The sequence below is a fragment of the Amblyomma mixtum genome, chromosome 2 (assembly GCF_055824585.1).
Source record: "Amblyomma mixtum isolate Tamu chromosome 2, ASM5582458v1, whole genome shotgun sequence".
In the NCBI taxonomy this organism is placed as follows: domain Eukaryota; kingdom Metazoa; phylum Arthropoda; class Arachnida; order Ixodida; family Ixodidae; genus Amblyomma; species Amblyomma mixtum.
The window spans coordinates 258,840,710-258,855,483 of record NC_143013.1 but is presented as its reverse complement, the minus strand read 5'-3'; the positions used below and the strand labels follow the sequence as shown (position 1 = coordinate 258,855,483).

General features: G+C 49.1%; 1 protein-coding gene across 1 annotated transcript in view; it reads left to right on the top strand.

Annotated features, from left to right (window-relative positions):
- The window catches only part of LOC149363695 (uncharacterized), a 143,300-nt gene that overhangs the window by 38,666 nt on the left and 89,860 nt on the right, over positions 1-14,774 (top strand). The window contains exons 3-7 of the mRNA XM_089573657.1: positions 729-860; positions 8,698-8,820; positions 9,692-9,946; positions 12,551-12,673; positions 14,636-14,758. Coding sequence (XP_089429783.1) covers positions 729-860; positions 8,698-8,820; positions 9,692-9,946; positions 12,551-12,673; positions 14,636-14,758 — 756 coding nt within the window. The remainder of the gene's footprint in view (positions 1-728; positions 861-8,697; positions 8,821-9,691; positions 9,947-12,550; positions 12,674-14,635; positions 14,759-14,774) is intronic.

Genomic DNA, 14,774 nt, shown 5'->3' with positions numbered 1-14,774 from the left:
GCCCTCCAAGGAGGTATATCCTTTTGTTCTCGGCCGCGTGCATTGCGCTCTGTAACTGCTTTGGAGCAGAAATTGTAGGCCTCGTTTGCGATCGACATTCGGGCTTGCGTTTTCGTCGATTCGTTGACTGATTGATCGATTGATCCATTGCGAATAGTGTTGCGAAAGGTGTTTTAAAAATGTATTTATTGTACTGAAAAGCTTTACACTGATTGAAATGTCTCTCTCTTTCTCTCTCTCTCTCTTATTTTTATTTCCGCGCGACTTTGCGCATGGTTTTGATATTGGTACTCAATTTGTTTTCTCTTTGCATACATGGTTCTCAATTGCATACGCGTGAAAAGGTGTGATAATGCAGATTAACAAGTCATTAACAAGATCCACATGTGCGCATTCACGTGACCACTATCTTTACACTCACCTAAGTTTGCCGCGCGAAATCAAAGCAGCTAGTGAGCATCAAGAGTGTATGTGCATAGTCAGAATCAATGCGAACATGATCGCTTTCGTTCCGGCCGAACAAGCTCAGCTCAGTTTTTTTTTTTTCCTGGTAATCACTTACTTTGCATTAAAAGAGGAACAAAGCAGCTGTAGCTGAGTTCACGTATTTCGTTTAGCGTTCTTGCAAATATAAACTCTGTTGGTGCACTTTAGTTCGATTGTACGTTAAGCCTAAAACTATTACTGTTGCTAACGGCGGTCTTCCTCTCTCTTTCTCTCCCTCTCAGACATCAACGAGTGCGAGATCCCGGCGCTGGCCGCCCTGTGTGTGGAGAACGCCGAGTGCTGCAACCTGCCCGGACACTACGTCTGCAAGTGCCAGCGGGGATTCACCGGGAACGCCACAGTCGCCTGCAACGGTGAGCACTGCAGTAGAAGTAATTAAAAAGAAAACCTATGCGTACGCTGCAACGCCGGTTCATTCTTAGTAATTTCGTTTAGTCACACGTTCTTGCAGGTCAAGTCGTCTCAGTTTAGCCTACCAGCGATCATGCTGGGCTTTGTACGCGCTTTTTTTTTTCTGCGGGAAATTGTTTATGAACGCATTTTAAGCATGAAATGCTTTTAGCTCCCGTTGTCGGCAGGGTGGTGACGTCACGCCAAGACCGAGAGCCATCATCCGGGCACTGAAATCCGCTCATCCGGGCACTGAATTCCAGTCATCCGGGCACTGAATTCCAGTCATCCGGGCACTGAAATCCACTCATCCGGGCACTGAAACGAGAACATCCGGGCACCGTACGAGACTTAACGAGATTTAACGAGACTCTCTAAGCCCTCCTACGCGACCGGCATGCAAGCGCCGGTTACTCTCCAAACGAGACAAAAAATAACTGCTGCCAGTGCCTTCTCAATGTTTATCAAGATATCAGTGGAGCTGTGGGTTTGATAATGCACGGAATTATAATTTCCGATTTCTAATAACGCGTGCAAAAAGCACATAAATGCCACGTTACACTGCGTTGTCATACGTGATCCGGGGGAGAAGCACTGCGTTCAAAGGGCAAGGCATCGCGCCGAACGGGTGGTGGCGTTCCTCCCTTCCTTTACTGTGCGGTTCGGGTGTCCACCGAGATGACATTAGGCCCGTAAACATTTCATGCTTACTCTACTCTCGTTTACGGGAGAGGCAGAGATTTTTTTTTTTTTTTGCGTATCGTAAGATTGCATCGTCACAATCAAAATATCCGCAGATCCATTCTCGGTACTCTTATAGTTCTGTGATATTTATTGTTAAAAAAATGCGCCCCATTGGTTTTCTATTGCACTCTCCACTACTCGCTACGAGCGCAGACAAACTTTAAAAGCAAGAATTGCTATGCACCGGAAGGTCGTACCGTTTCCATCAATACGTTTATAACAGCATCTCACAATGTTCCTTCGTTGCCTTGCATATAAAGGTGGCCTCCAAGAAAGCCGGACTTTCGTACGTGTTCAGACGCCCGTAGGTTAGTGAAAAAAAAAGAGCTTGTCGGTTTTTACCGAAATGTGTACATGGGCCCAGAAGTAGTCATTGCCACCGAAGCCCTGCATTATTCCCTGAATCAGCCCAGCTACACCGCTTCAAGCTCTTCTGTAGCACAACCGTCTTTCCCTTGTGGTTGCGCAGTTTCCTATCGTATAAGTCATTGCAAGCGCCACAAACTTTCTTTAGCATTTATCACAAGGGAATACAGTTCGTTTATTCGTCGTGGCAACTATTCCTGAAGACTTACTGCGCGAATGTCCTGTAAACGCTACATTCACATTTAGCATCACAGTTTCGGACCAGCGCCAGTTCTACTTGTCCTTTTTTCGTGTACGTCTTCATTAGAGTGAACATGTTTCTCACGAACTGAGGTAAAAACACGCAATGCTAACCGCGGTGTCAGTCATTATGGTTACTCCTCTTGATAGCCAGCCGTTGTTCTGCTGACTGAATACAGGCCATGCTAATCTGACAACATCGATCTTTTTAGACCACGTGATTCTGATCGGTACCATGATGGTCGCCATCACCATGAAACTGAAGCTTAAATATAGCATCCCCTCCATGTTTTTAAGATCAAGGTGATTAGAAGCGCAAAAATATTCTATTGAAGTAAATTTCAACGCTTGCTGAGGTAGTGAGTCATTAATTTTGTACTATCCTTTTTTTTTTTTGTACGCATTCTTTGCAATGCCTTAGGTGGCACCGCAGAAGGTTATCACACCACCCCCACCGCGCTTTACCCCCCTGGTATTAATGCGCGGGTCCGCGAAACGTTGCCTGGTGGCGCGGCGTCCCGCAGGCAGGGCCTCTCACCTCCGCTCCCACTAATAACGTCGTCAGGACCGCCAGGGGGCGTCGCTCGCTCCGCCGTTTTCAAGGGCACGGCACCGCCACCGCTGGAGGGACTCGGGCGCGGACAGGGGCCCCCGCCTGAGACGCGGGGCACCCTGGCGGCGCCTCGGGACAGTGATCGATGCCTCGGCACACACACATGCATATAAACACGATGGCCCCGGCGACGCCTGGCATGGGAGCCCACCGCGCCTCTGTATATGCCCACACGTAATACACGTGCACCAGCTCTTATGCCTGCTGCATCTATCACTGCATCGCCGTGGCTCGGGGCCAGGCACGGACACGTATCCTGTGACAGGCACACACACATATATATCCGCTGAGGAATCTTCCTGTCGCACCTGCATGAGAGTAAAGTGACGCACGACGCGAAGAGCCAGTCGGTCGAGGATTATGACGCGCTTGCTTCATGCCTTGGCCAAGCTGCTTCCAGAGGATAGAGGCAGTGGTACACGTGTTCTGCGACGGTATTCTGAAGCTGCCAGCCCCTAGCCTGCTCTCACGCTGCGCTTTCTCCCTCGAGTTGCTATTGACGTTCGCCTTTTCTGGTTCGAAGAAAAAAAAATTCTAGATTAGACACGTACACGCAGTACGGTAGCGAACATTGTTTGTACCCCCCTCCCCCATACACATACACAGCGATTTTAGTTGAAATTTATTCGTTGAAATCCGAAATGTCTCAGGGGTCTGTACGTCCAGAGGAGAGCTATTTCGGAGGGAAAAAAAAACTACAAATTGTGCCTCTCCATCATACTTATAAAGTAGCTGTTGTGAAACGCTTGTAATGTTTTCCCTTTCGTACGGCCGCTACCCGTACTTGCATGTTTCTTTTCACTGCTCTTTTCCTCGCTTCCGTTTGCATTTTCGGTGGCAAACTCAGGCGCGTCGAATTCAGCCTGGCGCCACACGCCTCGCACAGTGCATGCGACCGTCGGCAACAGCATATGTGTATGCGGCGCGAAAGAATGCACACACCCTGTACACCTGCCTGTACATCACTGTCTGTACACCCTCGAGGGCAGTATTCTCGTTTGACTGGAAGTGGTTGTTGCTGTCATTTAGCCTCACTTTTGCTTTCTTCACATCGCTCTCTAAGCTGCATGCGCGATACACAAATATAACTACATCTGCCGAGGGTATGTCTATATCTAATGGGTATCACTTTCATTCAACAGCCGCTAAAGCAGAGTAACTAAGTGAATCTCTTTCGGCTTTCGCTGAACGACTGAGACCGAACCGACAGTCGTATGAAAGGAGCCAGCCCTCTGTAGATGTGTGCTAGCATTAAGCGTCAAGCCTTTCATGAGCAATGGTCCGCATGCCTTTAGTCTGTATTAACTAAAGCGAACCAGTCACCCGTCGTAGTGGCTTTAGTATAGTCGGATAGAACTCAAGAACGCAGCGGCTTTTCCCCTTTGTCAAAGGACCCCCCTTCCAGCCAATGGCGTCGGCCGATTCTCATGACCCTGCTAACGTTACAATGAAGGTAGGGGTCTATCCCCTAGTATGGAGAGAGGGAATTATCTCCTTCAATCTACCACTCCTTGCATTATTACTCTAGCAGGTTCATGAGAATCGGCCGACGCCATTGGCTGGAAGGGGGTCCTCTGACGGGGAAAAGCCGCTGCGTTCTTGAGTTCTATCCGACTATAGTCAATGGCGTTGTACGGCCGAGAATCGGCGCTTGATTTAGGAGATCATGGCGTTCTGCTGCCGTAGAAGGGCTCAATTCGGCTGCAGTTCGATGGCGTCCAGATGCGAAAAATTTCGTGCAACGAGAACCACGGTTCTCACCAAAGGCAGCTTAATAATCAAATCCTGACACCTTTCATCACGGCACGATTTTTTCACGTAACAATTAACTTAGACAGCAAATCGGCATCGGTAAATGCACCTACGACCAAATCAGAGAAATCTGGAGTAAGTGCACAAACGAAAGTAGAAAAGGCGGAAACTTGTATTTTATACACAATTCACGACAAAAACGCACGAGAATGGTACGCCCGAGGCAGCCGTGTAACCGCGGTCGCCCGACTTTGGCGCCGAGAGCTCACAAGGGGTGAAGGCCGTGGAAAGTGAAACATGGCCGCCGGCAACGCTGACAACTGCTCGAACAAAAGAAAGCCGTGTCTAGACGCATCCTTGAAACGCTTCGGCTATTTCACTCATTCCTCAGCGTCTGTTTGGTGTATACAGCTCGCACGGCCGCCTGTTCCTTTTCGTTCGAGGAATACAGCGATAAATAAGGCTCTCTGGAGAGGGAGAAGAGGAGTGTAGCTTCTTCGCTCTTTGTTACGTAGCGCACCTGTACAGACCCGTCTATATCATCCTGTCGCCTGACGGCAACGGCTGCCGTGAGAGCCTCCCATACGCTCAGTGTGCTCTTCCCGTTTTTATTTTCTCTTTCTCCGGAATGTCTTCTCGGAATTCCACCCATCCTTGAGCAGCGAAGGAAAGTGAAACCGTTGTCTGGCGGATGCTTATTCGCTCCCTGTTATTTGCTTCTTCCCCGCAGACGACGAACAAAGTACGTAACTGTAGCAGACGAAAATTGGCTGGCATGTTCTACTCGTGCCGTTTCTTTGCTTTTAACCGAAAAATACTTAAAGCAGGCCAGGAGCTCTTCAGAAAAACACCGTTGCTTCACGGATCTCTCTTTTTGACCGCAGACGGGGACTATGTAACGTCTTTCTTCTGTTTCCATCCCGGTGATTGTTATTTTTTTCTTTACTTCTGCGCATGCCTGTGTTTCTTGCTCCGGAGCTGCTTCGGCCACCGTTGGCGATGGGTGGAGTAGTTCACCCTCCCTTTCTTTTCGTTCAAGGTCATTGTGAACCACCCACATTCGTGCTAGAGGGAGAAGAAAGGGAGAAATTAAAGGCGGAGCTTCACTCGCCAGAAGGCGAAACGAGAAGAAAACAAAAACAAAAAGAACGACAGTGTCTTTAAGGTTCTGCATTTACCCCACGATTCGGTGTTATTCTCACTGACAACTTGAACTTAATTTAAAAACGTGAGCTAAGGAATGAAACCCGGCTCGCTGTCCTTGCTTCTAGGTTCGACCTGACAAAATGAATAACGCGAAGCGCCAACTAACTCGGGCGAAGCCCATTTTTTCCGATTTTATCTCTGGCAGGATCCACACAGTTCCCACGGCGCATAATTTGCTGCGCTTTACATGATTATCTGTATTATGAACTCTTCTTGTCATTGCACCATCCGTGTCTCAATTCTCTGCTCCCCCCCCCCCCCCCTTTCCCCACTGTCTTCCGACCCGTTCATTCACCCCAGGGGCGCGCACCACAAGTATACAACATGCCTGTGCTCTCCTTACACTTTCCGAAGCGACTCCACGCCATTACTCAGTCGGACGCCGTATGCGATACACTTCATAACCGGCGAAATTGATTTTCCGCGAAGCTATACATATAAGGCGCGCAGGCAGCACTCCGACGGATGAGGGTCTTCACGCGAGGAGAGGGTCGCTCCGGTTCTGGTCGCTCAGCGACCGAGGCAGATGCAACGAAGCCTGCCTCCGAAAGTTTGCAAAAAGAAAAAAGAAAATGCTTCTCGGTTTCACTGCTCCGACGTCGGATCCCCCCTCCTGCTGTTCCTGCCGTGACGAATGCGCGGTCAGCGACGCGTGCGGTGCAAAGGACGCTGGAAGGACGACGAGGCCATTCCTGGCAGCGCAAACACTTATACAGAAACGCGAGCGCGCCGCAGAGCAGTGCATATGTATAGCGCGCGCATTGTCCCTCTAGTGAATCCTAGAAGTGTTTACACAAAAGCCCTTCCTCCCCCTGCCTTCCTTTTCTCCCCCCCCCCCCCCCCCCCCCCCCCTTCGTACACCACCGTCGACCATTCTACAGACTTGCATATCCGCTGCGTGTCCGGGGAGACAGATTGGTCTGTTGTGCAAGATACCACGGGGCGCCGACACCGCTGCCGTCGTTGTGTGTTCTCGCATTCTGCCGCTTTCCTCTCATTGTTCGCGCCCGCCGGCGTTCCTCCAGAAAGGCGAATAAACGATAAAAACCGAGAAAGAAAAAGCGAAAAAGAAAACAACTTGACATTCACGCCGTCGTCTGCTCAACGTAAGCTTTTGAGGCGCGAATTTTGCTCGCCACGAAATGTGCCGGGCGATTTTCGCGCTCGTAGTTCTGGCTTTCCTTTGCAGATTACGCGCGCGCTTTATGCATGTCACGCTTATGTCAGTCCCGTCGTCGCCCTTTTCTCTGGGAGAGTGCTTTCTTTATGTTTTTCTGTTTCTTTTCGTGGACGCTAGGCGGCGTTGCTTTGACAACATCGTGCCACGTATACGTTTGGCCTTCGTGCGTGCGCTTGACCTTCCTGGCGCTTCGTCTGTGCGTCTCCTTAGTGCGCGAAATTTGACGTTCGCCGTGTGTGGTCGCTGGTACCGCTTACTCCGTATTTTTTGCCTTCTTAATGTGAGAATGGCGTACTCTAAACGCTCTAAACGGAGTAAGAGTACTCTGCACTGCACTCTAAACACGAATACGCCTATATTGGAGTAAAAAGGGAGTAAAAAAGGAGTAAGCTGTCCTTTAGCGCACTTCTTTTTAGGGGCAGGCAATGCTGCCCAATTTCCGGGGTAGATTTTGATCATCAAATATGCAGAATGCTTACTGTTGGCAACGAAGGCATATTCCCACTGCAAGTCATAGCAACCTGATGCAGTTAGCAATGGGAGGATGCTTTTAAATGCAGCGCCGGAAGTCCTGATGCGGTTAGGCAGCAGGGGATTTTGAAATCTCGGTTAAAGTCTTCGTAACTGCGTGTTTTGAAGACGGAATGTGTTTCCGTTGCCAAACGTATTCCGTATTTGTAGTGATGGCAATGTACCCCAAGGCTTGGGCAGAATACCCAGCCCCTAAAAGGAAGTGCGCTAGAGGACAGATTACTCCCTTTTTACTCCCTTATAGGCGTATTTGTGTCTAGGGAGTGTATCAGTTTAAATTACCATTAACTGATCTAAAGTGTTCTCGAGATTCCTGTGTGCTTTAAACTGTAGCGCGTCGATAAGTCAGGATTCGTACAAAAGGCACCAATTAGCGCTCTATTATTGATTTGGACCCTACATCGCTGAAGTCATAACGGTTTACGCGTGCTGCGTTCTTGCTTTCGTTGTGAGAGCGGAATTGGGTCATCAGGCAACGTTGTGCTGCATACTTCTGATCTGCAGTCGCGATGAAGCGGGCGCAAGCTGCGAATCTCTGTAGGCCCTTTGTACAGCGCCTGTGATCGTTGCAGTGTGAAAGCCTCAGCAAGCTGTGCGCATCCGTCTCGAAAACTGGATCTTTAACGCCAGTGCACGTTAAAGATCCCGAGATGGTCGAACGGTTGCACCACAGTTTTGATATGAAAGTCTGGGAAGGCATACGTGCATATGCCGTAGGTTCGAATCTGTGTCGCAAGCTAGCCTCCAGCTTACTAACACATGTAAATTGTATGCAACGAAAAGCCGCATGACACCACCCGGAACCCTGTACGACGAGCTGTTGCGCCACATGGAGGTCAGCCATGGCGAGTATATGTAGACGAACGACATTTATAGGGTTGTCCGAAGTGGAGGTGTTCGGCTTGCAGTGTGCGTCATACGGCCGCTTGATGACGTCACACTATTTTTCTTGCCATAGCTGGGATTTTCTGTGCCATCTGCGTGTACATACACACATGCCGCCATATTTTCTCGTAATAGGACTAGTCATCATCATTATGTACTCTGGGATCTGTACACTCTACAGGTTTTACACAATGACCTTTAGAGATTGTGAACACTGTTGACGCGTGTCTTTGTGAACGGGATTTCCTCGGGGTCTCTAACCTGTGGTGCGCTTCTCTCCCAGACATCGACGAGTGCCAGGACCCGAACGCGTGCGGCCTGCACGCGGAGTGCCACAACGTCCCTGGAAGCTACACGTGCGTCTGCCCCGACGGGTTCACTGGCGACCCCACCATCGAGTGCCATGGTGGGTGCACGTTCACTGTATATTATAGTACACATTTCATTCGCGCCGTGGCGCGATGAATATGCAGCTCGTTGTCGCTAAGAGCGAGTTGCAGACGACCAGGAGCCTTTGACAGCGCAGTTTTGGTTGTCAGTTTATCCCCAGGTCGGTTACTGTAGAGCTTTGCTAACGGGATGTTTCGTATACCTTTGATAAATACTCATTTTCAGCTGGATCTGCTAGGTTGGATCAGTAACACAAAAGGCATGCCATGACAGTCGTTAAAGCGGCCGCTACTAAATCTGTCTTAATCGCTAGTACTACAGACGTTGGCCCTATAAGAGGTATCCACGTGACGTCATGGGCGCCATCTTGGTGTTCAACGCTCAGCTTCAGCTGTTTAGGCCGGAGGTGGGTGGGATAAGCCCGGTTAGACACGCACTGTAGCCTTTCGCCGTACTGCATGGACGCCAAAATGGCGACGACCACTACGGCTGAGTTAATACCTCCTATTGTGACTAAAATTGCCACAACCCATGGGCGTCCGGAAGGGGGGGCAAGGGGGGGCGGTTGCCCCCCCTTGGAATTACGGACATTATTTATGCCCAGTAGAAAACAACTACAAACCTACCGCCTCCCCCATCTCCAGACATCGGGTGCACCCCCCTGGAAAAAGTTCTGCGGACGCCCTTGCCACAACCATATTAGTCTCTCAAAAACCAACCACAGATGTCTTTGGTTACTACAAAGGAACGTCAAGCACAATAGGTCTTGCCAAGGAGTAACCATTGCTGGCTAGGACTAAGCGTTTGCAATTAGTTCGCTTCACCCGCTAATAAAGTATACGCCGTTTTCACCGAACCGTGGCCTCCTCCTTCTCGCGGCGATGTAGACGTGGACGAGTGCCGCAACGACCCGTGCGGCACCAACTCGGTGTGCCACAACCTCCCGGGCGGCTTCGAGTGCGAGTGCCAGCCGGGATACAAGCCCCTGCCGGGCCGTGCCCACCACGGCTGCGTAGACGTGGACGAGTGCCTGGACCCGCACTTTCCCTGCGGCACGAGGGCCACATGCGTCAACGCGCCCGGAAGCTTCTACTGCCAGTGCCCGCCGGGATTCACCGGGAACCCAAAGATCGCCTGTCAGGGTAAGTGGCACGTTCATGTCTGCGCGTGGTTTAGCGAGAGAAAGATATATATACAGATTGTCTCACCCAAGATTTTACACGATTTTTAGAAATAGCCTTTTTGAGTTAGAAGAGTGCTTTTTTCGCCATAGCATTGTCAGCGGTGTAGTACATTAGAATACAACAAAGGTGTACTAATTATAGCAGGCTCGTTAACTAATATTTAATTGTAATCTTTTTAACTATTTATGTTAGGCTCCTTGATTATTGAGAGGCACGTAGCCTACCGTAAGTAATATACATATAAACATTTAGAATTTAGAAAACGCGGTTACCCTCAGCGCTGTGGCCCAACAAATTCTGGCTACATAGAGTCAAAATGCATGCGCTTTGGAGAAACTTGCAGGCAAAGCAACCTCTGCAGTGAACGTAACTTGTCGAAATAGCCTAAATTTGTTGGGCCAGAGCGCCGAGGGTAACTGCGTTTTTGAAATTCTAAAAACTGGTAAGAATATTACTTACAGCGGGCTACGCGCCTCTCAATAATTAAGGAGACTAACAGCAATGGTTAAAAAGTTAACTATTCATATTAGTTAACTATTCATATTAGTTACACCACTGTCAGTGCTATGCCGAAAAAAGCGCTCTTCTAGCTTAGCCTATTTTTAAAAATTGTCTAAAGTCTTAGTTGAGACACTCTGTATAAGCGGTGTTGCATTCACGGTAAGTCCTCATTGTCAGCTGCTATAACCGCCTTAAATTTCTCTCCCTCTCAATTTATAGCTCGGCTTAGCATTTTTTTTTAAAGCCTTAAAATGCGCCATCTTTCAGAACTCGAGTAGTCGCTGATTACTCAAGTTACATTTTACTTTCCTGTGATGGGACAGGTCTGATCTCACTTTTAATATAGTAAAACCTTTGCAGGCAGTGACTGACTGAACTTGGAGCTGGATCCTTGGCACAGATCCAGTCAGAAGTTTCTGCACGCAGTCGTAGACCGCCGTATAAACACTCACAAGTGAAAAATTAAAAAATAAAGCATTCGAAGCGGCATCTAACCGTCTGCAGCGTGCTACGCAAGCGTTCACGCTTCGGAGCAGACGACTTGGTAGCAGACGATGCCGCGCACTGTCGCCTAGCTCTCTCAAGGCCTGCGGGCGGTATGGCGTTCCACAGACAATGGGACCGAAGAGTGGAACGGCAAGTAAAACTAAGAATAAGAAGCGCGCGCCGCGCTCAGGAATTCCTGCCGCGTTAATTGGAGGAGGCGACACCGCAGAAGATGAAAGCGAAAGCGCGTGTGAACTTGCCGCTTCTTTTGTTCTGTCCCGCCCCTGTGCGTGCCTCCCCTTGCCAAAAGCTGCCGCCGCCGCTTGCGGGCGCAACGCCTACCTCGTGGAAGCAACACTGGTCTTGCCACAGGAAGCAGCGAGTGATGCAAACTGTTTCTTCTCAGCCCCTTTCCAATGTTGCGTGGTCTTCTCCTTCAAATCGGGATTTTAAACCAAGGGCAATTTAATGAATGTGAATGCCCGTCAAGTGTACGCTTCTCGTTAAACCCTGGGCGACAGTAAAAGGAGCCTATTTGCGAAACAGGCTGAGGTGAGAAAGTATGTCAGGTTGAGGTAAGAGTGAGGGTTAGAGATAAGATTTGGGGTAAAAGGCTATGTGACAGGAGTATATATTTAATTATTTAATGCCGCGGGTATTACGAGGTGTCGTTTTTACAAAGAGCCACCCTGTAACTAAAGCCCACCTCTCATATTTTACTGACTTATTAACCTGTATCGATTCGTTAGTATACCTTAACTCCCGTAGATTTGCATTCCAACCACATCTTTTGATAAAGTAACTAGAAACAAAAGGAAAGGCAAAAAAATAATTGTCAGGTGTTTACGCTCCGTTGCGTAACGCGCTATAAACTCAGCACAAGCTGTCGCTTTGCTTCTGCCTGTCTAAAAGCTACAGACTTGGTGCCATAAGGCTCCTATGCTTCCTTTCTATTGTTCCCCTCTTTCTTTCACTTCTTGCTCTTTTCTCCCTGTCATTTTATTCATGCTAGGCGCAGCTCAGGTGCTTCAGGTTTCGATGGCAGATGCCGCGGCTAGCAACATCTTTTCCTTTCATTGTTATTTTTTGATAAAGAGCTACTAACAATTAGTGTCATTCAGGAAGGAAAGCTTAAGAGAGGCCCTCGATCGCTATCCGAGCTGCACGCCAAAAAGTGTGCCGGAAGTCATGTACTTTCGCAAGGTCTACTGGGAGTATTTGGCCGACGGCGCTGCCAATAGGAACGTTGGGCGCAGCAGCGTCGTCTGCTGCATTGTCTGCTGCGCATGCGCGAGCGCGCTGAGACGGCGCGCGGTCAAGCGAGGGGGGGGGGGCATGGTGCGAATCTGGGATACCGCAACGTGACCTCACGCCGTCACGTGACCGGATGTTAACGGCTTATCGATGCCATGAAGGGCTCCGTATAACAGCTCGCGCTGTTATAATGAAGGGGGTTATCAGAGCTCCGTAATCATGGAGTACAAGGACAGAGTAGCTAGCCTCTTTACGACGGGGCAGCATGCTGAGTGAGAGATCGGTCGACGCTTGACTTTCTTCCTCTGTCCTCCTCCGCAGATATCAACGAGTGCCCGCATGCGTGTGGTGCAAACACGGACTGCACCAACACGGAAGGAAGCTACTTCTGCCGTTGCAAGCTGGGATACGTCGGCGAGGCGCAGCTGTCGGCCGGATGCCACGGTACGATGGGATGCGAATCTGCCTCTTTTGCCTATGCATTGTGCGCTGCTTATAATGCATGCAGCGGAAAGCAGCGTGCGCGCATGATTGTCTTCTTTCCAGTGAATGCGGCCCGACGTTTATCTAGCACACACGTTTATTTAGTACAGTCGAACCTCGTTATAACGAACACGGATACAGCGAATTATCGGATATAACGAAGTGAAAGAAAAGTTTGGTTGGACATGCTTTATTTCTATGGGAGTTCTACCTGTATAACGAAACGAAAAATTAAAAATTCGACACTATATCGGTTATAACGAAGCAGTTTTTGTATTCACAGCGCTCAAAATGCGCAAACAAGGAGGAAAAAATTTCAAAACACGCTAAATTTTGATCTTTTGAATCGCCCGCACCTAAGATGTGTTTGAATCACCCGCGCTTCCGCACGCCACGCCATCTAGGGAGAGCGAATGAATCTAGCATCAACGGCTGCGTAGCATGTGACTGACACGTGATCGAACCAAAGCCCATGCTCCCCGGCCACCCCGCCGGCACGATTGCCGACTCGCGCGCTATCTCCGCGCTATCTCTATGATCTCTGTAGTCCATTCCGTGGACGCCGTCGCGGAACGCGTCGTAACTTGCAGCAGTTTCGCTTGAAACGAAGATAAAGATCTTCAGGGCGGTCGACAGCGGGCGTAAAGAAAAGTCATTGCCGCGGACTTTGGTGTCGCGCCTAGCACTTTATCAACCATCTTGAGCGCAAGGCAGAAGGTTGCAAACGTCCTCTCTGCAGGCGTTGTGAAGAATGACAGCAAGGGTGTAAGGCTTTGTCATCACCAGGATGTTGAAGATGCTTTGTTTGCATGGTTCAAGGACGCTATAGCGCGTAACCTTTGTCTGGTGCCGTCCTTCAAATGAAGGCGAGAAGTCTGACTTGCGCCTGAGGCCACAATGACTTTCATGCAAGCAGTGGCTGGCTGCAGCGATTTAATGACCGCCGTCGGATTGTTTGCCACGTCTTGTCTGGTGAAGAAGCAGCCGTTGGCGCCGAGAACTGCGAGAAGTAGGCAGAAAGCTTCCGCATGCAACTGGAAGGCAAGCGGACAATTTCGGCGAGACGACATGGCGTCAACTGGCGGTTCCGAACGTTACGTTCGAGGAATTCATCTGTGCAGATGACAACTTGGCTGTGGCGCCCGAACTGACCGACCAAGAAATTGTTGATCAGGTGGTTTCTACAGATGATGCTACAAACAGCAATGCATGTGAAGATGGCGAAGTTGAGGGGGTACCTCGGGAACCTACCTGTGGCCAAATCAGCTGACATCGGGAAAGCACTGCTCTGTGTTGATTTCGTCGAAAAATTTAACCTGTCAAATAGTGTGAAGTGCCGCCAAACGAAGATTACATCGTTTTTTAAATAAATTAGTTTTTGCACCTGGCCAGCATCCCGACTTGTGAGTTCGCTCTTGCTTTCCAGTATGAAATGCAAGGTGAGGTTTGACATGCTTATACCACGCGTTAAATTAAAAAATAGTGCATTTTTTCAACCCTGTGCTGTCCATCCTAAAGTGCCTTTACTTGGGTTTATAAACAGACCTTTTCTGCCGTAATTTGAGTGCATGCTTTTATAACGAATATCGGATATAACGAACGAATTTCCGCGCAAAATGCGACTTCGTTATAACGAGGTTGGACTGTAGGTAGTTTGCCTTATTAAGTTATAGTTGCTCTTCGGCATGCTCGCCACCGCCCTTAGACTTCCGGACATACCGTAGCGCAGCCTCTCGATAAGGGAAGAAGGTAACCAAACATGAATCAAAGTTTAAAATAAGGCCTATATAAACGATTATAATCAAATTTACTATCAAACTATGATCTGAATATCGGCATGTGCCGATTTCTGTACTAAATAATAGAAGCGGAAAAAAAATCTGTTGTCGTCTGCGCATTTCACTCTCACCACTCACGATGCAGATCTGGACGAGTGCTCGAGACCAACGGCTTGCGGCCTGAACGCACTCTGCCTGAACGATGTGGGGTCTTACCACTGCACCTGTAAGGAGGGCTACTCTGGAGACCCAAGGATTCAGTGTCTCGGTGTGTACACATATGC